The sequence below is a fragment of the Lytechinus pictus genome, chromosome 3, assembly GCF_037042905.1.
Source record: "Lytechinus pictus isolate F3 Inbred chromosome 3, Lp3.0, whole genome shotgun sequence".
Taxonomy (NCBI): Eukaryota; Metazoa; Echinodermata; class Echinoidea; order Temnopleuroida; family Toxopneustidae; genus Lytechinus; species Lytechinus pictus.
This window is the reverse complement of record NC_087247.1, coordinates 30,720,338-30,743,839: the sequence shown is the minus strand read 5'-3', so window position 1 is coordinate 30,743,839 and position 23,502 is coordinate 30,720,338. Positions and strand designations below refer to the sequence as shown.

At 34.9% G+C, this 23,502-nt stretch overlaps 1 protein-coding gene across 5 annotated transcripts; it reads right to left on the bottom strand.

Annotated features, from left to right (window-relative positions):
* Positions 1 to 921: 921 nt before the first annotated feature.
* LOC129257460 (magnesium transporter NIPA2-like) lies at positions 922 to 20,884 on the bottom strand. 5 transcript variants are annotated; one of them, XR_010293027.1, is made up of 8 exons: positions 20,271 to 20,357; positions 16,718 to 16,897; positions 14,711 to 14,767; positions 11,239 to 11,329; positions 9,900 to 10,060; positions 8,808 to 9,380; positions 2,783 to 3,541; positions 922 to 2,545 (listed from the first exon to the last, which is right to left on the bottom strand). XR_010293027.1 is itself a non-coding variant. In XM_064096806.1 (7 exons), exons 2-7 carry the CDS (start codon positions 16,857 to 16,859, stop codon positions 3,501 to 3,503), a joined length of 1,065 nt encoding a protein of 354 aa, XP_063952876.1. In that variant the 5' UTR covers positions 16,860 to 16,897; positions 20,271 to 20,357; the 3' UTR covers positions 922 to 3,500. The 5 variants fall into 5 exon arrangements, 3 of the variants coding, with proteins under 3 accessions (XP_063952876.1, XP_063952877.1, XP_063952878.1); XR_010293028.1 differs by lacking the exon at positions 2,783 to 3,541 and having other exon boundaries at positions 922 to 2,580; positions 6,628 to 9,380; positions 20,271 to 20,884; XM_064096806.1 differs by having other exon boundaries at positions 922 to 3,541.
* Between the last annotated feature and the right edge of the window lie 2,618 nt (positions 20,885 to 23,502).

Here is a 23,502-nt window from a genome sequence, read left to right as displayed (position 1 = left end):
AATAGAAAATTTGATTTAATTAATTACCACATCTCACTGATATACCACAAATTCTTATCTCCATAACATGATACACAATTGGTGCTGATAAAAGAGCAACATACATTGTTTTCATTAACTGTCTATGTTTACACATTTAATGCACAGACTCATTGAAAACAACTTTAATTTGTTTTTGAATGCCATATTGAAAAAAAATGAAAGCAAATCAAACAGTATTAGCACTTTTCACATTTGGTAAAATAATTCGAAATTAATCTTTGGAACATTTCTCAACAATATATTAAAGGCAAACGAACTTGAAAATGAAAACATGTATCTTAATTCACGCATAAGTGCGTAAAAACAATTGAAGAAAGGGTACCAAAAAGTCATTTGGCGGGCGGTATCTGAGTTTCAAAAAGAAAATCACATGCCTGATAAGTTCAATATCTTCTCTTTAGTTTGATACCTCAATCACAAAAAATGGTCAAGAAATAACAAAGTTCTGTATACCTTCGAATCAAAATGCTTGTATTTCCATAATTTCATTAAACAAACACGTTTTTACTAGTTTTCCTTCGAAGCTATCACACGGTTAACAAAAGACTTTCTGCATGGCTGATCGTCAACAAAACGGAGTGTCGAGGAAAACTGAAAGCTACCCTGTAAAATCTCTTTGTTTTATGAAATTATTGAAATTCAAGCCTTATTTCAAATAAAAGAACTTTGTTATTTCTTGACCATTTTCTGCAATTAAGGTATCAAATCAAAGAGCAGACATTGAACTTTTTTTTAAATGTGATTTTCTTTTTGAAACCCAGATACCGCCCGCCAAGTGACTTTTTGGTATCCTTTAAAAAGTTGTTTTTGCTCATCCATGCGTGAACTAAGAATAATCTAACTTAATTCAGTCGAAAGAAGAGACCCTAAGCTTTACAATGATAGGTCATTTGTCTATTTTATTTGTGATTAAAATATGATAAATCATCAATAAATCTGGGTTTCGTTTTTTGTGGGACGCACTGTATATTGGCATCACATTAATATACATTCATAAATTCATACATACATAAGTACACACTTAGACAATAGTTAAACATGGTCACAATCTCTTTAAACAGACAATCCCATTCTGAAGAAGATCGGTCATACCAGGGAGAGTAACACAAAGAAATACGATTAATTTTCACAATCAATCCCAACATTTTATACATAGTTTGTCATGGTAAGTTACCTTTAATTGAACAATTAATTACACTTTGCATGTTACAGTATCCATATCTGTAACATTCATTTACACTAATACATATCAATGATTATAAAATCATATCCTTGCATAGAACAATATAAAGTGGTATATAAAGTTCAATAAATTCAAGTTCAGCCTCATAATAGAATAAAATCACTAATATATCTATTACAATGCCATTCGATGGAAGATAAATTTACTTGCACAGGTATAACAAAATCATCATTTTGACATTAATATTACATCAATATACATGTATATATATATATTTACCAATCATTTACACAAATATCAACAAGAAATTCATAATGAAATGACACAATACTTTAAGGCTAACTTTAAAGAGAGTACTACATTATACTTGACCTTATATACTTTCAATAAATTGATTTTGACATGGAAATTCATGCCTCTGCAAATGTCAATCTACATAACATGTTTACTTCATTTCAAACAAGTAAATCACTTTTAATCTTTCAATGATTTGCATGACTTTTCTTTTATGTACATGTAATGTCTTCTAAAATGAAATGCATGCCATAACGTCAGTGATGATTTAACAAGTCATACATTTTCAATGATTTGAATAAAAAAAGACTTCTTTGCAATAAAGTTCAATCCTGATGGCAAAGTTGTGAAATATTTCACCACAAGAGGGCTCATATCTTTTTTAATGGTGGTAATCTATTTAGTGAATGAGGAATTACATGAAAATGTTTGACAAGAACTAAAAATGCAGACAGTTGATGTGCCAGCATGATAAACAAATGGCATTCTTGAAAACTCTTATCATGCAATAGTTGATATCAGGAAACAAACCAGGTATGTTTGTTCTTTGTTACTCTGATTAAAAAAAACCCAAACATTGTTGACAGGGTAAATTCCGACTCGCAATTGTGCAAGAGTAACATACAGATCATGAATTGCATGTTGTAAAGCCCAAAGGAAATTGAAATTTCAATCTGTTGGCAGCATAATTTGTAATCATCAATATAAAAAAAAAAATTTTAACTGTTGACAATTGCAAATCTAAATTAAATACAATGTAGAAGAAAAGTAACAAATGAAGTTAACATCCAACATACAAAAAATGTATTAAAATGTAAACATTCAAATGTATGGCAAAAATCGTGATCAGTATATCATGTCATTGACAATTTGAGAAGCTTATACTAATAATCAAGTAGGATGTTAGGATTGCATAACACAAAACCATAATGATGATATTAACTGATGAGTCTGGAAAGCGGTGACAACAACAATTTGAGAAATTTGCATTGCTTTATAATATTACATAGCTTACATGTATACACTCTAAATTCCAAGGATTTAAAATAAATCCAGATCGGCTGTGAATAGTAACCAGCTGAATTATTTTAATTTATTTTAAATCTCAATGATTAACTTTTAAATCTCATAAGATTTAAATTCAAATCTTTTAAATTTATATTTAAATCAACAAGGTTTAAATCTATATCTAATAATCGGCTGATCACTATTCACAGCCGATCTGGATTTATTTTAAATCCTTGGAATTTAGAGTGTATAAGCTTTCAATTTGTGCGTTCTATAATTGGGGACAAAATCACCCCAAGCCCCAATGTGGCGTTGAGAACACTAACTAAACCAATCTTAATTCAGGTTTGTTGCATACATGTATTAGTGGTGTGCGTGATATGACGTCAAAATTAGGGCCCAACTTGACACCAGGGCACCGTAACACAAAGGTTAGCGATCAATCGTACGCTTGATTTTACATTATAATCAATGCAATAAATCATAGAAAAATGTTCTACGATCATTGCTATGCTTTGTGTTACGGGCCCCAGGATGTATTACAAAAATATACAAATTGCTGTAAAGTTGCATGTAGTATATTCTGGGCCCTGTTTCATAAATACCTCTTATAATAACAAAAGCAAAATATCTAGAACAAGTTTACTACCAGCCAATCAGGTTGAATGATTACAGTATAGCTTTTAAACAGTTTCAAATTTGTTATTATGACAAGTTTTATGGAATGGGTACCTAGTCTGATAAGCCATGAAGTCCAGTTAAATTTGCAATATACTTGTAATGTTTCATGTAGTCAATACATACATGTATATGGCGTTGATGACGATAAAGAGTTACAAGTATCTATAACCTCTCACTTGCAGCTTTCATTGTTAAAAATTCATTAAAATCTCCTCAAGTCAATGAAGCTTTTTTGTATTAATTGTAAGCCAACTGAAACAACACACAACAAAAAAAACCCTGGTAATAGAAATCACAAGAATCTCACCCTCTCGCTGGTAGATTTCATATGTCCTAAACATACAGAGGAAAGAATAAAACCAATTCAACGAAAACTGTCTGTTGATGAAATAATCCTCTCAACATGAGTGAAAGAAAAACACAGAAAACTTATAAAACAAATGGGTTAAAAGAAGAAATATAAAAAAGTGTCAAACACCACATCCCATGAAATGATTATAAAAACCTCTCAAAAAAAGTTTGGAAATCTGAGTTTGGCCATTAATTTCGCCCAACTCCCAATTTTACACAATGCATATTTGACATCATTCAAAAGATCATTTAATTCTCTTTAGAATAAGACAATGCTTGCTATGATCATGCCCTCACGAAAAGAGCAGGATTCAAAAGTGTTGGATGAGGTCTGAATTGAAAAGCTACAAAACGAGCAAATTTTTTTTTGGAAATCTGAGTTTGGCCATTAATTCCTCCCAACTCCCAATTTTACACAATGCATATTTGATATAATTCAAAAGATCATTTAATTCTCTTTAAAATGATACCATGCTTGTTATGAGCATGCCATCACGAAAAGGGCAGGATTAAAAAGTGTTGGATACGGTCTGAATTGAAAAGCTGCAAAACGTGCAGAAATAGCCATGAAGGGTCAATACAGAATATGATTCTTTTGTCTGTGTCAATAGAGATGAAAATCCTTTCAAATCAAGCCCCTGCTTCTTCATTTATGTTTTGTTGTGGTTTATGTAGTGATGGTTCTGTGAGATAACATGGTTTGAGTGTGGCTTGAAATACCCAAGCATGTTTGTTTGTTATGTGTTTGCTTGTGCAGAGGCGTGTTTGATTCCATGTTAATGTTGATGTTAAGGTGCATAAAAACAAAAGAAACCACTGAGAAACTCACTCGTCACCACGAAAAAAAGCCAACAGTGACTTTCAATATTGTGTCATTTTGCAACTTTTGAATTTTGACCTTGCCCCACATTTCTAGGCACTACACCTCCATGTGAACCGCAATCATATCATGTAGGGTAATATTCTATTTATTTATATTAATTACACATTGATAGTTACTAAAACCGAGGAGGGATTATGGATCAAAGTCAGATTTCCAAACTTTTTTTGAGGAGTTTATCTACACCTGTAAATTAGTTCAAGTGAAAACTAAATCTATTTATGTTTATTCCTATCAATAATGATAATTTTCCCCCTAATTTTCATATAATTATGAAAAACTAAATCCTTTGCTGCAGAATGTCCAATTTACAAACCTATACAAACCTGTACAAACCTATATACTTTTTTCTGTACTACTGTCATACATGTATGTACATTCAGGATCATACACATGACGTCATAAAAAAACGTTATTGGCATTTCATCATGTCTGATACCATATTTAAAAAAAACCATGATGAAATACCACCACAAATCAAATTTGGTGAGAATCGGTCCATGGGGGCCTTAGATATGACCTCATGAATACATAATTAGCCCCGCTGAAGTCAATGTATTATTGGCCTGGTTCTAAACATTAGGAACCAAGCAAATAATACATCGACTTCATGGACCGATTCTCACCAAAATTGGGTTGTACAGGTATTTCATCATGCTAAACCAAAATATGGTATCAAAAATGGTACTCAATAAATCCATACAATCATGGGGGTACACAGCGAATGGGGAGGGGCAGAAATTTTGAAAACTTCCATTTTTTAATTGAAAATTGTCACAAAATGCACCAACAAAAGGAGCGCCTCTGGCAGTCTCACCTGCATCTCGCGATTCTATATAGCAGCAGTGCTGACTTTGAAGACTATAATTATTCACAAAAAACACCATTCATAAAATGATACAATACTACGTTCATTGACAATAAATGACATTGGACCTTGATCATGCGACCCAAGACTTGTCAGTGATACTTGATTACCCCTATATCCACATTTCATAAACTATATCTATAAACTTTGAAAGTTATGACAGCAATCTAATAATTACCTCCAAAATGGCAAAAGTTCAATGACCTTAAATGACCTTTGACTTTGGTCATGTGACCTGAAACTCGCAAGAGAAGTTCAATGATACTTGATTACTCTTATGTCCAAGTTTTATGAACTAGACCAATACACTTACAGAGTTATGATGGTAATTCAACAAATACCCCAAACATGGCCACAGTTCATTGACCTTAAATGACCTTTGACCTTGGTCATGTGAACTGAAACTGGTACAGGATGTTCAGTGATACTTGATAACTCTTATGTCCAAGTTTCATGAATCAGGTCCATAGAAGTTAAAGTTATGATGATGCTAATTCAACAGATCTGATACCCCCCAAAAATGGACAAAGTTCATTGACCCTAAATGACCTTTGACCTTGGTCATGTGACTCGAAACTCAAGCAAGATGTTCAGTAATACTTGATCAACCTTATATCCAAGTTTCATAAACTTCAAGTTATGATGACATTTCAAAAACTTAACATTAGGTTAAGATTTTGATGTTGATTCCCCCCACATGGTCTATTAAAGTTCATTGACCCTAAATGACCTTTGACCTTGGTCATGTGACCTGAAACTCAGGCAGGATGTTCAGTAATAATTGATTAACCTTATGGCCAAGTTTCAAGAACTAGGTCCATATAATTTCTAGGTTATGCTGTCATTTCAAAAACTTAACCTTCGGTTAAGATTTGATGTTGACGCCGCCGCCGCCGCCGTCGGAAAAGCGGCGCCTAGTCTCACTCAGCTATGTAGGTGAGACAAAAATGTGCACAAAACCCTTCAATTTCATTTAAGAAAAGCCCCCTAATGTCAAGCTTGGTCGCTTGGCTCCCTTGCTTTTGAATTTATTTCAAAAGTTTTAAGCGTCTTGCCACCCACGTACGGCCATGCATATAATGCACAAAATTCTACATGGACAATTGGACATACTCCCCAGTTCTTTGCATTTATAATTTGGATTAAAATAACAGCCATTTGTCATTTTCCTGAATGAATTAGCATACGAACATGACTCTTACCCGTAAGGCATTACAAACTACATGTACTGTTTCTAATATCAATTACCCCCAGTATACAATACATTTAGATACAAGAAAACACACAAAAATCACAATATACAAGATATTTCCAGATAACAACCACTTAAAAAGACAATAAAGGGAAAAATACAAGTACCCTATAAATCATGTCTTTAGTATTTACATACTTTTTGTTGATTATTCTATATCATTTATGTGTTTTAAAAACCATAATACAGGTCTAGATGTCTTTCTTAATTTTTTTCATAAATTGCATATTTCCTAACTTACTTGTGGAAGAACGATTCCCTAAAGCCTTGATCAAATATTAATCAAATTCAAAATAACGCAAATATATCCCCTCATACAATACTATCAGAATAAAATAAATAAAACCATCATGATCACAGAATGTTTCTTGTCTTAATTTTTGTGTTTGGGGGGATATAATTCTTTTTTTGTAAAAAGAGTAAACAGAGATTATATTAACATGGGTATTTCAAATAAACCTTGGCTTGGGGACATTTCTCCTCAAGTTCATATGCAAGAAAAAAAAAACACCATCAGAAATAACTTTATAAGATGAAAATCAGGATATTAGCCAAAATATGCTCTTACTAACTTTATTGTAACCAGTGAAAAAGGTTGAAGAAATACACCATAAAAGGGTACTAATTCTACACGATTTGAGTTTAAAATCGGTACAATTGTTTCACCTCTCTATACAAGTATATAAAAAATAATTTATGAAATATTTATGCTTCTATTAAGTTACTCAAACACTGCAATCTATGTTCTAGTATTTCAATAAAGAGTTTATTGCGATAATAATAGTAATCTTATTTTCAAAAAATAATTAAGTAAATATGAATTTGAATACTTTACATGTAAAGTTGTAGTAGAGAAAGTTGATCTCTAACAATCACTGATGGCAGCTTACAATTATTCATTTTTCAAGTCCTTTCAGGGCATTGGATTATTTTTTTCTATGTGTGTCATACAGAGCAGTGATTAAGAACAAACATGCTGTTTAAACTTTAAAAGAGCCTGTTTCTGAAGGCAAAAATATACAGAATTGTTTTTAGAACTCTGTACAAATGTCACGATTGGCTTTTTGTAGCTCATCACAATTTTTTTTTTCTACAGTCAATACGATTGCCACAATTGATCTGACAAGATCACAATATGTATGTCTATTTTACGATCAAGACCATGGTTTTGATCGTAACACAAATCATGACAGTGTGAACTTGGTATTACATAATATACAAGGTTAAATTAGAATCAACTCTACCTTTGGTATCAAATACAAGCACCATTACACACAATATATATATTTTTTCATTCTTAGTTAGAATCAACCTGACCAAATAAATAAAGGGATAAAAGCTGCAATGTAAAAGAAGGAAACAATCCTTTCATTTAGTATCATGTCATTCCGTCCATCAACATTTCGTCTAACAACCATTTGGTCCAATGACCATTTGGTCAATCATCACTTTGTCTAATCACCAGTTCGTCTATGACCATTTCGTCTAATAACCAGTTGTTCTAATACCCATTTTCTTTTCTTTCATTTCGCCCACTTATCGAATTAGACCAAATGGTTTATGGACTAAATGGCTATTGGACTAACTGGTTATTAGATGAAATGGTGAGTGGTCAAATTGGCAATTAGACCGTGTGGATAGTGGACGAACTGATGGTAGACCAAATTATAGTAAGACGAGTTGGTAATTGGACGAATTGGCATTAGACAAATTGGAAACAAACCAGAAGAATACCATTAAGAAAGGTCTAATGCCAAGAATTGCTCTTCAAATGCCTTCACATTCAGAACATTACAAACAAAATCAGAGACTGCCTAGCAGAAAATTTTCACGTAGTCCCATATAATGCTCATCTGAGTGCAGTGCACATGACCAAGTACCAGGTACCCTAGGCATGAGATTCCTACATTAGGGACACTTGCTTATCCCCTAAAATCTCTTGCTCACACCAGCATCGCAGTGTGTCCCTGGTGATCTCCCACCAAGTCATGGTTCCCTGCCTAAAATCCCATTCATCGCTTGTCATTGAACTTGGCATCTCTGGGAAGTATTGGCTCAATTTGTTATCATATTGGTTATTCCAATGAGTTACCTCAAACATAAGTTTTGGGGGAATTATAAATAAACAACCTTCCACAGTCACTTTGCAACTGTTTTATCCATTATTCAAATTACCACCCAAAAACTACATGTTATCTTAATATCTAAACCAAGCTTTAGGAAAGCTCTAAACATGGATTTCACTTGCCTGTTGACTCTGTATCACTATCCATAGAGACAACCTCACTGTGACTATTCAACAGCGACATATCTTCGGCCTTGGTCTTGGGCGACATCAGAGTCACAGCGTCCATAGATATATTCGCATCCTTAAAGGTATGGAGGAGATAGATGCCCATGAAGATGACCCCAAAGCCGGCGAGCGTGGATAACGAGTCCTGCATGCTCATGCTGGCCCACTCCTTGAAGAGTATCCCCGAGGCGGTCACCACGCACGTCGTGAAGAACACATAGTGGATCGGAGCGATGACCGCGGCGTTGAAGGTGTCCAGAGCTTTGTTCAAATAGTGCATGCTCATTAATATACAGATCACAAGGCTCGTCAGCAGGAACCACGTGATGGGGAAGAGGAAAGTGTTTGTGCCTTTGGAGTATTCCTTGACGGCGATGCCGAAACCTTTACAAGCGAGGACAGAGAGGGAGCCCACCAAGGAGCAAATAGAGAGGTAGACCAAGATGTTTTTATGGCCATACGTTGGCGAGACTACGTAGATGAGGACGATCACCACTATTAATAGTCCTACGATGTACGTTACAAATACTGTAGGAGAGGAATAAAACGTATTGTAATCATAATAATTTATTTATTTGATGTACATCACAAACATTGTCGGAGAGGGATTGAAGGAAAGACGTAGGCCCTTATTATCTAGAGGTTTCAATTATACCATGGTATAAAACCATGGTTTATGCAGATTTCACATGTATTTAGTGCACGCGATGATAGAAGCATAAATATGTATACAAATATATACACAAATCTGCATAAACCACGGTTTTGTACTATGGTACAATTGAAACCTCTTTTGAGAATATGGGCCATAGAGGTAATGACAAGGCACATTCAGTAGATGCATAAAAAGCTATATGTCGTCATGGCAGGTTACATTATCATTGTTACATATTTCGCCATTATGACAACTATTTTCAAGTCAAATTAGCAAGATAGCCAAGAAGTTATAGTTCTAACGGCAATCAAATCAACATGGCAAGATAAAATTTCTCGCTGTCTCGTCAGGTAAATGGCACTTGGGAGCATGCATAGAAAGAATATACTGACCTGACTCTTGTAAAAGTATGGACAGTTCAGCCAATGTGTTGGCCCCCTTTTCAGCCGGTGCGTGTAACACCATGATGGTTGACCCAAATATACACTGCATACAGCCGACTTTACCAAGTAAGTTAAGATTTTCTTTCAAGAAGTTATGGGATAATACAGCCCTAGGAGTACAAAGGAGCATAGAAAAAGTGAAGAAATATAGAGGAAATATCACAATAATCAGGGGTAGCTCCTAGTCTGCAGGCACAGACCCTGATTGAAACTTCGATCAAAAAAGTGGGTCTTCACAGGAGACTAGCTCATATAAAACTTGCTGTTCAAGTTTGAGGGCCTTCGGTATACAAGCCATTGTAGGCTGGGCATTCAGACCACTTTACTCGAGTGAAGGGTTTGCACGGCAGACTAGGCGGCGAGGGGTATAGAGGGGCAAGACTACATGTACTACCTAAAGGTGACATCATTTTTTTCTCTCTCAATTGAATTACAGAGTTAATATATAGTTACACGAGCAAGAACTTTTTTTTTTTCTTCCTACTTTTCTTTCTTTTCTTCTTGTGCACAACTTGAAAAAGCATGGGGGAGGGGCAGCCGACCCTGCCACACTGTAGCATCATCCCTGACAATAAGGGATTCAACACAGTTAAATGGAACCATATTATATCCAACATTGAGACACATGAAAATTTTCCTTTCAGCGTCACAGTGATTTATAGTGAGATAATAGTATTTGACTGATACAGGCTATTTATGTATTACTCATAAAATAATCACCTTTATAATTAGCTTAATTGCATGTACAGCAAACCACGTACAAAAAAACATAATTATTTTACAATGCTAATTAAATCTCTTCATATCACAGTCAAGTACAAGTATATGACCCTGAAATCTACATTCAATTGTATAATAGAAAGTACACAAAAGCAATTCAAAGACCAAAGGACCAAAAATAAAGCATCTTGTAGGTCAAATGGAATCCATTTTGAATGACCCATTTCAAAGCATATAGGCCTATATTTTTGTGTGTCAACACCCTCAATCTTTGTTCATTACATTGTACTACATACTCATTTGCCTGTACAGCTTGGATAAAACTATAAACACATCAGTCACTGGCACATGATCGTACATGTACATTGTAAATGCAGGTGTCAATGTAATTAATAGAGGGGGGGGGGGCAGTTTATCCAATAAATGTGAAAATTGAAAAAAAAAACATACAAATTACCATCAGATTGATTTTTTACATGGTCTGCACCCCCCCCCCCCCCAAGAAAAATTATGTATACATGGCAAAGCTCAAATCCATAGAGATATAATGAAGATAAATCCAACTTACGTAACTAAAACACTAAGAGCACCAAGCGGGGTGACGAGGAGAGCTGGGGCAAAGGCATAGGCAATAAAGTTGAGGAACTCCCCGGTAGCCACTGCAAATGGAGATTGAGAAAGATTCAACTAATGAAAATGATCAGAATTTAGAATGATATTGGTACTGCATTGCGCATGTATTCAACAAAATGGAAATGGATATGGAATCTCTTGCATTGAACATTCAACAAATGAAAATTAATTTAGAATAAAAAATTGTTTATTTCTTGAATTGGAGAATCAACAAATCAAAATGAAGTTAGAAGATATCTGAATCTCTCGCATTGCACATTCAACATAAATGAAAATGAGCTAAGAAATATATGTGAATCTCTTGCATTGCACATTCAACAAATGAAAAAGAACTAAGAAATTGGAACCTCTTGCATAGTTGCATTGCACATTCAACATTAATAAAATTAAGAAATATATTGAAATCTCTTGCATTACACATTCAACAAATGACAAGTGGAATGCCTCTGGCCGTCTCACCTGCATCACGCGATTCAATATAGCAGCAGTGCTGATTTTGAAAACTACTATAACTCGCACAACATGTTCAGTGATACTTGGTTACTCTTATTTCCACGTTTTATGAACTAGACCAATACACTTATAGAGATATGATGGCAATTCAACAAATACCCCCAACGTGGCCAAAGTTCTTTGACCTTACATGACCTTTGACCTTGATCATGTGACCTGAAACTCGCACAGGATGTTCAGTGATACTTGATTACTATTATGTCCAAGTTTTATGAACTAGACTAACACACTTTCAAATTTATGGCTGTAATTCAACAAATACCCCAATTTGGCCAAAGTTCATTGACCCTAAATGACCTTTGACCTTGATCATGTGACCTGAAACTTGCACAGGATGTTCAGTAATACTTGATTACTATTATGTCCAAGTTTCATGAATCAGATCCATAAACTTTCAAAGTTATGATGGTAATTCAACAGATACCCCCAATTCGGCCAAAGTTCATTGACCCTAAATGACCTTTGACCTTGGTCATGTGATGTGAAACTCATGCAGGATGTTTAGTGATACTTGATTAACCTTATGTATAAGTTTCATGAACTAGGTCCATATATTTTCTAAGTTATGATGACATTTCAAAAACTTAACCTTAGGTTAAGATTTTGATGTTGATTCCCCCAACATGGTCTAAGTTCATTGACCCTAAATGACCTTTGACCTTGGTCATGTGACATGAAACTCAGGCAGGATGTTCAGTAATACTCGATGAACCTTATGGCCAAGTTTCATGAACTAGGTCCATATACTTTCTAAGTAATGCTGTCATTTCAAAAACTTAACCTCAGGTTAAGATTTGGTGTTGACGCCGCCGCCGCCGTTGCCGCCGCCGTCGCCGTCGGAAAAGCGGCGCCTATAGTCTCACTCTGCTATGCAGGTGAGACAAAAATGATTTTGTAAGATAAGGGAATCTCAAGCGTTGCACATTCAACAACTTTACGGAAATAAACAGTAGATAAGTACGGTAGGTTTGTAAAAGGAAAAGAGGGAGAGAGGAGAGGAACTTGAACTTCCCACCAGGAAATGAATACTTTGATAATTTTATTTTTGGTTACTAATATCTTGAATCAATAATTATGAGCGATATAGTCAGTATTTTAACAATATCAAACACAAGTGACGGTCAATGATACACATATCTTATTAGGTTTGATCTGAATACCAAAAGTCAATGCCAATTCACCAGAAAAAATAACAAGTTGGTAAAAAAATAAAAAAATATTAAAAGAAGATCAGTAAATTATTGATTTGTGGAATGAAATAGAGTTGTGGTGCACTCTTGGTAATTACAGTTCCACATATTTCATTTGAAAAAAAAATACATATATATATATATATACAGACATTATAAAGAATGACATGTATGTAAATTGTGACTGTTATTTACAAGTACATGTGTAGGCCTATATGTAAAAAGGGCTTTCACAATCGCTCTTGCAATCATTTGCGATCATTTGGTCACAATATATGCTGCACACAATCGCAACTGTTGTAAGCAGTCACACCACCAAATGTGAAAGGGGCTTTATATGATAAAAAAAATTTCCTAATCCCACAATTACAAAAACATGTACATGGCGTACAGCTTTCACACCTTTTCTTTGTTGAGGTCATATTCATGCACGGCAGTTTGCGAATCAGTAATAATAAGTGGATGACACAAAATCGTCTGATTTTCATTTTTGTAATGTTTTGAGTGAAGCAGAGGACATCGGTCAGACAAAATCAAAGAGTGAGAAAAAAAACCCACCTTTTTGTCAAAATATACCCAGACATGTTTCAAATGTCTTTATTATAAAAGCCCCAGATTTCTGTGAAAAAAACCAAAAAAAATACCGTCTGATTTAACGTAATTTCACAGAAAGTGTAATTTTCAGCCCATCCCCACCCCCCTCCCCCCAAAAAAGAACTAAGAAAAATAGAGTGGAAAATCATGCAAGTCAAAGTAAAATCCAATTAAACAAAACTGTGCATAAGTGAAAAATCTACTCATCAACCTTGTATGCAGTGTTATGCTTTATCAGCATGGCAGTACTAAGTACAGTAGATATTATGTGCATGTTGTTTCTGTATGTTCTACAACATGGGACTGAATTAACTATAACCCTTATCAAAGTTTGATGCATTATAAACTGATCATTCAGAATTTCAGATGCTTGGTAATACAAGAAGAAATTTCTTCTACAAAGATGAACAAGATTCTTATTTATAGTATGCATGTAGTACAGAGCTCAAATTAATCTACGGCTATCCAAGGCCATGGCCTCAGATGCTCTTAAAAATGGCCTTGATGTCCTTCCAAGTATTTGTAGACTTGAGGCCAAAGTTGCATGCCCTTTTCGGCCGCTGCCCTGCAGTAATCCTATCCAGTACATGTGTCCCATTGAAAAGTACATTTTTCTATTGATGCCCCTTTTTTTCATGGCCTTGATGCCCCCTGAAGCACTGCCTTCCCTTTCCTTTCAGTGCCCTTTAAAAATGGCCTTGCCCCTTTGAATTCTCATTTAGCACCCAAGAACATGTTCTAATCAGGTACCATGCAACAGTCACGCCAACAAAACCGACTCCATACAAATTGATGGTATATATCTTCAGTCGGTGTGGACCAAGGAAAACAAATTCTTACTCTGGGGGCTACTTTTTGTGACTGACTATCTAAATCTGCCCTGGATAAGCTTTAACACTGCAGTGAATGGGAATTTTGGGGGGGGCTCTTTTGAGCCTTTTGCGGGTGAAATCGCCCTGAACCCCAGGTTCATTTTCCCTGGTCTAAAATCAATTTTACTAGTGTAATCTTGGCATTAAGGTGAATTCTAGCTTAGGAATTCCATCCACCCGACCTCACCCCCTATGATAAACAAATAAACACACTTTTTTAAATAATAATTATACTTACAAAGTGCAAAACCTGCCCACCAGAGCCATTCCTTGAGATATGCATGGCCACCATCACCTGCAAAATAAAATTAAAATTATGCTATTAACTTAAAAAAAAAAAGACTTTCATACTGAAAAAATACCATGCAATATCTAATTCAAAATTATGATATGAATAAAGAATCCTTTAACTTATCCCTAAAACATTGTGTACTGTAATTACATGTATGTATCCTCATGTGCAAAATCATTATTGTCATACACCGGTAAATTCTGCAGAAGTCATCTTTAAATGCGCTATATAAATGCGGATTATTATTATTATTATTAAATATTCGGTTTCCAAACTTTCCCAAGGGCTTCAACAGGTTTGAACAGACAAAAAAAATATATTTGAAAAAAATTGAAAGCAATGTTTAATATTTTGAGCAAAGAATCTTATAGCTAATCCCCTAAAACATCTAAAACACCTAAGTTCCTTGGAACTTGAGAATTACAGTCCAGATTATTGGTTGGTCAACTGATAAATTCATAGAATTAAATTAAACCATGTGAACAAAATCCTTATTTACATGTACATGTATAACTTGATATATAATTTTCTGTAGAAATCATCTGTAAATATTTAATAAGTGTCCATCATAACTTCTGATGTAACCAAACTAAAAGCTTAAGCCAACCAAATCCTAAATTGTCACATGATCAAGGATGGTAAAAAGTGATAAACTGAACCAATTACAATTTTGAAAAGGATATAGGATAATCATTAAAAACACAACTGATATATTACCTTTATCCTTACAAAGTCTTATCTATACTGGCAAAAACATGATCTCAATTACATTAAAATGCAAATCCACCGAAACAAAAGTGGATTTGAATAATGACAGAAAAACCAGGTGTAAAATTTTCATCTCAATTGGGTGTGAAATAAGAATGCTACAGTGTTTCCACTTTGAAGGAAATTAACCGAATTCTGGGAAATCCAGATCATTTTCAGGTAATGAAAAAATTCCAGTTAATTCTGGGAAATCTAAAGATAACAATCAAAGAACAATTAAACGTAACAACTCTCAATATTCATGTTGTTTTCAAAGAATTGTCTCATAGTCATATATAGCTCAAAATTTTATGCTCGCGCTCTGCGTTTGCACTTCATAATTTTGTTGAATTCCTTGATTTTGGTCACTTGGACCAAGTTTAAGCTTGCTGTAACATTGTCCGAGATTTGTCAAAAATCAAACTTGAAAATTTCAGGAAATGTCCGTGAATTTCTGGAAATTTGGGATTCAGTTTCGGGAAATTTGTTTTGGATCTGTGGGAACACTGATGCTACATTATGCTAAAACATTTCATCACAATTGGGTGTAAAACAATAATGCTACATGTGTAGCATTTTAAAGTTTCACTTACTTTCACAAAACAGTTGTACATGTATGCACATAACATTGATATGCAAATGAAAGATTTGATACTGTCATCACTCACTATCTATTTTGTATTAAATTTTTTTTTTTTTTTTCACCAGGTTTTACAAGGAAGTACTGTACATGTACATGTATGTACACATATATGAAATACAATACTAGTATTTTGCAACTATAGGAATCCCACATATTAAAGGAGGAATCAAACCTTGTTTCAAATTATAATGAGGAAAAATTTAAGATGATAACATCCAAAAGAAATAATGAGATGGTGGTGTCATTGGTTTCCTCATTTGCATACTAACCAGGATCTGCATATAGCTCAACTGTTTTGTGAAATTAAGCGAGAATTCAATACATCAGAACTTACATTTTACATCCAATGTTGATGAAATTTTCAGCATTATGCTCGTCTGATTTTTCTCCAATCATTGAAATCAACTTTTGGTTGGGGTGGACCTGCTCTTTAAAGGGGAAGTTCACCCTGACTGATGGATTTTCCTTGAACCATCACCAATATTTTTTTTAATCATTCTTTTCTGGTATATTTACAGGGTTAACTTCCCCTTTAATAGTATTACATAGGTCTACATATATACCTGCTCTTGTTGCATATGCATGAATCTTAATGAGAGCCTTCTTCTTGACTATCCCACTTGATCCAATAAATACCGTTGAGCTGATGGCAAGCAACAATCCAACTGTCAGATCACTACTGGATCTTTCTTCTTCTCCTCCCATTGTACAAGCTTTTGCAAGCTTGGTAGTATTTTGATTTGCTAGGGAGGAAAAAAGCAGAGGCACAATGAAATCAAAATTACATTCTCTTTTTAATTATTTAATAACTTAAATAAATAGGCCTAAACAGATTTAAAAAATGATATTGTGAACTGCAACATGAATATGGGCACAGGGAATAATTTTGCTTTTAAAATTGCTTATCGTTTTTGTCATAAGAGAACAGATCTTAATTACTTTCTGTAAAATCCTACATAAAAAGAAATTCTGTGTAGCAGTCTTTGAAAATTATGGAGCAAATTGCAATACCAGGAAAATTATTCTCTTGAGCTGAGATACTGCCTGCTTTGTCATCATTGCCATCGGTGTCATCTTCTCTCAATTTTTCAGTAATACCATATACAGCACTCATGTCCTAGTTATAGATGTGTGGGGTTCTAATGTAATAGATGCATGTATTGAACAAAATCTACAGTTAAAAGTTGGGAAAATAGAGTTAGGGGCCTATACTTTGAATGTGAATTTGGAAATGTACCTATTCAATGTTGTAAATACATTCTCGGGGTCAACTGCAAATTTAGCAGCGATTGGTGAATATCCTAAACTTGACATACTGGATTTGAATATGTAATATGGATAAAGAGAGTTTAGTTTATAATTCTGTCATAGAAAATAAAAAAACATTGAATGATAGACACTATTGTTGGATAAAGACAATTCAAGATATTTTAACATACATTACAAGATATTTAGAAAGAAGGATAATACTAAAATAGTTGATCCTGAAAATATACCTCACATGTAGGAATTCATGAAAATATTAAAAACCTCTCTGGAAATAAGATTTGATGAACAATTGAAATTGGCTTTCTTCAACGACAGGGATTCTCAAATTGTTTGTTTGTATGATTTTAGTCGCTAACTTCAATCTATATCAAAATTACGAAAAGTTGAAATAAACTGAAGTTAGTGACTAAAATTTTGCAAAAAACAGGTGAGCTGCCACAAGGAAAATATTTTGATCGTGAACGTCAGTTAGAATTCGCGCATGCGCCCATCGGTACCAGTTTCACATTTTGTGTGCAATTTTCAATATGAGAGAATGGTCGCCACACTACATACATGTATTTTCCATATTTTCAGGGTCAAGCTCCTGGTGCCCGTTTATCAACACCGTCATAAGTCTAACTTCTTTACTAAATCGGAGATAGTGAGCTACTTGTCCGCAAACCGCTTCACGAAGCCCTCTTTGCCAAGATCGGGTACAACAACCTCACTAAATATTTATGACACCTCCGAACCTGTCATAACTTCTTTCTTAATGACATAGTGGCATCACGTGGGTTAGACTATGACATGCAAAAGTGCCTCAAAATTTGAAAATTATAATCTTACGTAATCAATCATAGAAGTTGAAATTACATCGCAAAGCAAGTGAGATAGATCGTTGAATCATTCAATGATAATTGTAATACAAAGAAACTATAAAAACTGTTGGTAAAACGCCACAAAACCATTCATTTTGAAATAGTAGAATAATCGAATCAATAAAGACTCTACCACATCAGGCCATCCATAACTCGAGTCATATTTGTTGTTTTCAGACCTCTATTAACATTTGGATAAATTTTATCTCTAATCTATGCATAGAAATAAAATAAACGGTCATCAAAATATAGTTTAACATAAATAATTTAAATTCTATTAGAATTTAAATTATTTATGTTAAACTATATTTTGATGACGATTGGAATCATTAAAAAAAGATATATTTATCATCATTCTACAAAAAAAACCCATCATGGTTTACTTTTGTAAACTATTAAAATTTGATATCCCAGGGGTACCCATCTCAACGTCCACATGTGATTTTTTAGTCATGAAATGAACTATTCATAATTTAATTTTCTCAGCAATTGAATGTTCCAGTCTTCATTCATGGGTTAAGTATGCATGATGCATAATTTACCTCTGCTATTATTTTGAAAAGATGTATTTCCCAATTCATCACAATATTTGCAATTTTATCATAATTTTTCTTCTTGAAAATTATGCTATTTTGTGACTAAGGCTACGTCTCGTCTGCTCTTTTTACCGATAGTATCGATATCAAGGAATTCTAGTTAGGAAGCCTTTTGTGAAATGGGTTTAGTAAGATTGGAACCAACTCCGTGGTTGGTGGATAAAGATACGACTAACTTTTCCAGGTGTTGAGAAACGGGGCCCCTGAATACTAGACTACTTATTGAGACTATGTGGGCAAACATCAGTAGAATTGAGGTTAGTGCATGTTTTCCATTTTCTTTTTAATTTGGGGGTGTTTTGATGTACCCCTGCCTCGCGAAAAATGCAATCATATGCCGGGTGCTCATGGGTTAGATCAGCACTAGCAGTAGAGGCGCTGGTCAAAAAATTGGGATTGTCCCAGATAACAAGGATATCCTCCTAAACCAAGACAAATCATGTCTTGATAATTTGTAGGCCAATGACAGCCATTGGGCTCGTAATGAGGGAGCAAACTGCCGCTTCGTCTATGGAGAAAGGGTGCGCTGGCGCACCCTCCTCGATTACTCCAAACTTTTGCTTTTTTACGGGAAAAAGGAAAGAAGTAATAAAGATAAATTTATATTAAATACATTCAGCTTACCACCTTTCCGAAAAATATAAAATGACAAACAGAGCAGGATCAGCCAGGTTCCTTAATTGCTCTATCGCCGTTTATTTGTTTTTATCCCTTGTTTAATTTTACTTTTTTACTGAATAATTCCCATCATATCCCACGTTTTTCGTGATGTTTGTATTTATGTAAATTAACAGAAATTTGTGGAAAAAAACTCGAAAAGGGTGGGACAACTCGGCCCGCGGTCCCAGATGTCCGAGTTGTCCCGACCCCAAAATTCACCCCTACAAACCGATTTCACCCTCGGCCCGCGGTCCCAGATGTCCCGTGGTCCGAGTTGTCCCGACCCCAAAATTCACCCCTGCAAACCGATTTCACCCTCGGCCCTCTAGTGACAGTCTATGGATTTCCTTCTCCTAGGGCTAGGCCCTAGCCGGAAATCCATCCGGGTGTGTAGGTCTCGCTTATGCGTCTATGGAAACAGTGTCAAGGTTCCATGTCTGAAGAAGTATATGGCAAAATATCAGACATGGACTATGATCTGGACTCTGGACTGGAGTCCTCACGGCTACCCAAATCCTACACCAAACTCTGCGTCTGGGACCGATAAAAGCAAATCTCTTCGCATACTAGAATTTTTTAGAAATGGCCCTTGTTTAGTGAATAATTCCCATCATATCCCACGTTTTTCGTGATGTTTGTATTTATGTAAATGCACAACGGATCTTATTAAATAAAACTCAAATGATTGTCATGCTTCAAACTAACGTTAGAGTTAAATTACACATACTTACTGCAGTCCTCTCTTTCTTTCTATCGATCGCATCACAAGTTCAGCTTCAGTGAACCTGACGTGACGTCATGGTCATGCATCAACAATTACATACAACAATGCAAAAAGATTCTGCAAAAAACACGCCAGCTTTCTCGAGCGCGTTTCGACGTACAAATCTATCGAGCATTGCTAGTGCTGTGCATGCTGTCCATGAAGGGTAGTACAGCTGGGGTATAGGAGTACCGTACTCGATTCTTTCTTATCTTTCGGATCCCTTTTTTATGGAGATAGGGGGGGGGGGGGTAGTAAATTATGGGATTGTTTTTTTAATTTTCCTGCAAACTTGGATTAAAAAAAAAAAACCTTCATAAATCATAGCCTACCGTGAATAGCATGGGTGGGACTGGTGAAAATTGTTTCATGGATTTACAGAGGTTGACGCATTTATGAAGATGTTCTGATCATCTAGTTTTGACAGATTAAAAATCTGAGTGAATACTAAGTTTTCAAACTGAGGTGCTCCCTCGACAAGTTCATGAACCAATCCCTTTGGGCCACTGATGATGAGAATAAGGCGAATATTATTTGCTAGGACTGGTCTTTCGCAAATATGATTACCTTTAATTCTGAAGTGGCTTTTGACAGAAAATTTACTTTGTAGTCGAGCCGGGTAGCCGAGTAGCCAATGACTGCAGGGAAAACCGACTATAGGCCTATATGAACTATGAAACGACCCTTGTAGCTTCACATAACGAAGGACAAAAAGGGCCAATTTAATCCAGAATAACGTTCACCAAGCAGCACGTGAAGCGTGTAAACTGACCATGTAAATCGTATGGAAAGAGACGGCTGCCTTTATCTGTTTGATATTTTATACCCTAAGGCAGTGAGTTTGTATAGATATGTATATTTCTTAGCAGTTTTTATCCAACTGAATTCATTTATTCAGTTGTTCGATAAAACACCTTTCCATGTTATATGCCACTAAAACAATAATCCACCACCTCAGAATGGTCAGCTTGTGCATGTCCATGCACTGAGTTCATTTTCATACTGCAGATGGGGAGTTAATATTCAGCCTGATTTCAGTTCACTGACAAATTTGCTCTGAGACATTGGATGCGGCAAGGAATTTCAGTATAGCTCATAAAGAATTAAGTCGCTGACTTATTGTTTCATGAAGGCTCCCCTGTGGTTAGGAGTGGGATAGATCAATCATATTGTAACTTGCGTGAACTTGAAGTTTAATTCTTTGGTACAACATATATGCAGGGACACTGCGAAAATGAAACTACTGCTACTATTACTTGGTAGCAGTATCAGCTACTAGAATAGCTTTTTCTGCATGACTTAGTAATAGACTTGCATGTTAACCGAGCTGTAGTGTAATTTGTGCAAATGATAGTGTTTACTTTTTTTTTTTTGGGGGGGGTGACTATAGGCTTGTTGCTGTGGGCTGTTTTGGGGTAATGCCCTTTTCACACATCTTTAAATTAATTTACTGTTCTAATAAATGTAGGTCTCTATATACCCCCCCCCCCCCCCAAAAAAAAGAGAGAAAAAAATATATTACAGATAATAATAAAACTTTTGAAAATAATAAAAAAAAAACCCTTCAAAATCTAAGAATAAATGATGAATAAATAGAAATTCCCATGAAGCTTTAAATACTCATGGCCCACAAATATTGCATCTAAGTATGCAAGAAAAAATCTAAATGTATAAAAAAAAAATTGTCTTAAATTATGTCATTTACATACCATTCACTCTAACGAAAGGAAAAAAAAGGTGTGCAGTTTGAATGTTTTTTAATTCATGTTAAAGGGGAATCCAACCCAAATAAAAACTTGTTTTTATAAGGAAAAGAAAAATCAGACAAGTTGCATAGGTGAAAGTTTGAACAATATTGGACATGCAACAAGAAAGTTATGAATTTTTAAAAGTTGTAAATATTGGTAATCACTATACCCATGGAGACTTCAAATTGGCCGCATATGGGATGTCATAGTGATGTAAGGCAAGGACTACTCTTCCATGTACTCCAATACATATTATGGCTAAAATGTCATTTTTCCCAAAAGTTTTATTTCAAATTATATTTTTCTTTCATGAGGACATAAAACAATATACTACCTTGGTTATATTTAGATTACTCCCCCAGGGGAATGGGTACTTAGGAGAAAACCACAAATCCCTGATAATAAAGTACATGGCCTATGGAAAAGTTGTCCTTGCCCCTTGTCATAATTTACTTACCCAGTTGCCAATTTGAAATCTACATAGTATTAGTGATCTCAATTTTAAAGCAGCTATAACTTTCTTTTTGCTTATCCGATTTCTTTCAAACTTTCACCATTTTGTTTAATTTATTTTTCTCCTTCCCAACACAACATTTTATGGCCAAGGCTGGATTCCCCTTTAATAAATATGGCAGCATGTCAATGGTTTCCAAGGGTATACACTGCTTTAGTTTTAAAAGACATTACCAGCAGGTACTTCATGTAAGCCATGATTGGAGATCTTACAAAGAATGAAAGAAACATATCATGGATTCTTCAAATCGGGTGCATCGCTGTAGATGGTACATTATCGTTCACTTTAAATTCTTGAAGATAATAGAAAGACACCCCCACCCCCTCCCCCAATCTGCATCCCCACTGGAATAATCTATTCATCATACACTTTCTCTCACTCTCTCTGTCTTAGTGTAAATGTTTTTCTATTTCTCTCTTTTTCAGTTAATTTCCTCACCATGTGCATACTTCTCAATCCATTTATTGGTAGTCGAGTATCTTTCATATACATGATCATATTCATTTGGTCTACAAGCAGTTGGTCTACTTCTCATTTAGTCTAATACCACATGGGCTAAATCCAATTGGTCTACTATTTTATGTAAATGCTGTTTGGTCTACAATATACCAGGGGCCAGTCTTACAAAGAGTTGCGATTGATCGGATCAATTGCAACTATGGAAAGCCAGCAAAGTCAACATAGAAAATGCATGTTTTTTCAAAAACTTTTCTAGAAATGAATGTATTACCATAAATTCATTGATTTCTTGACAATTTGGTGTGTTCTCCTTTCTTTACAAAAGGACACTGCAAATTTTCTGTATAAAAAATTATGACATTGTTGGATTTCCATAGAGTTACGTTGATTGGACCAATCGTAACTCTTTGTAAGACGGGGCCCTGGATTGATTTCTACTTCATCAACTTGTTATTTTTACTTCGCCAAATGAAAACTGT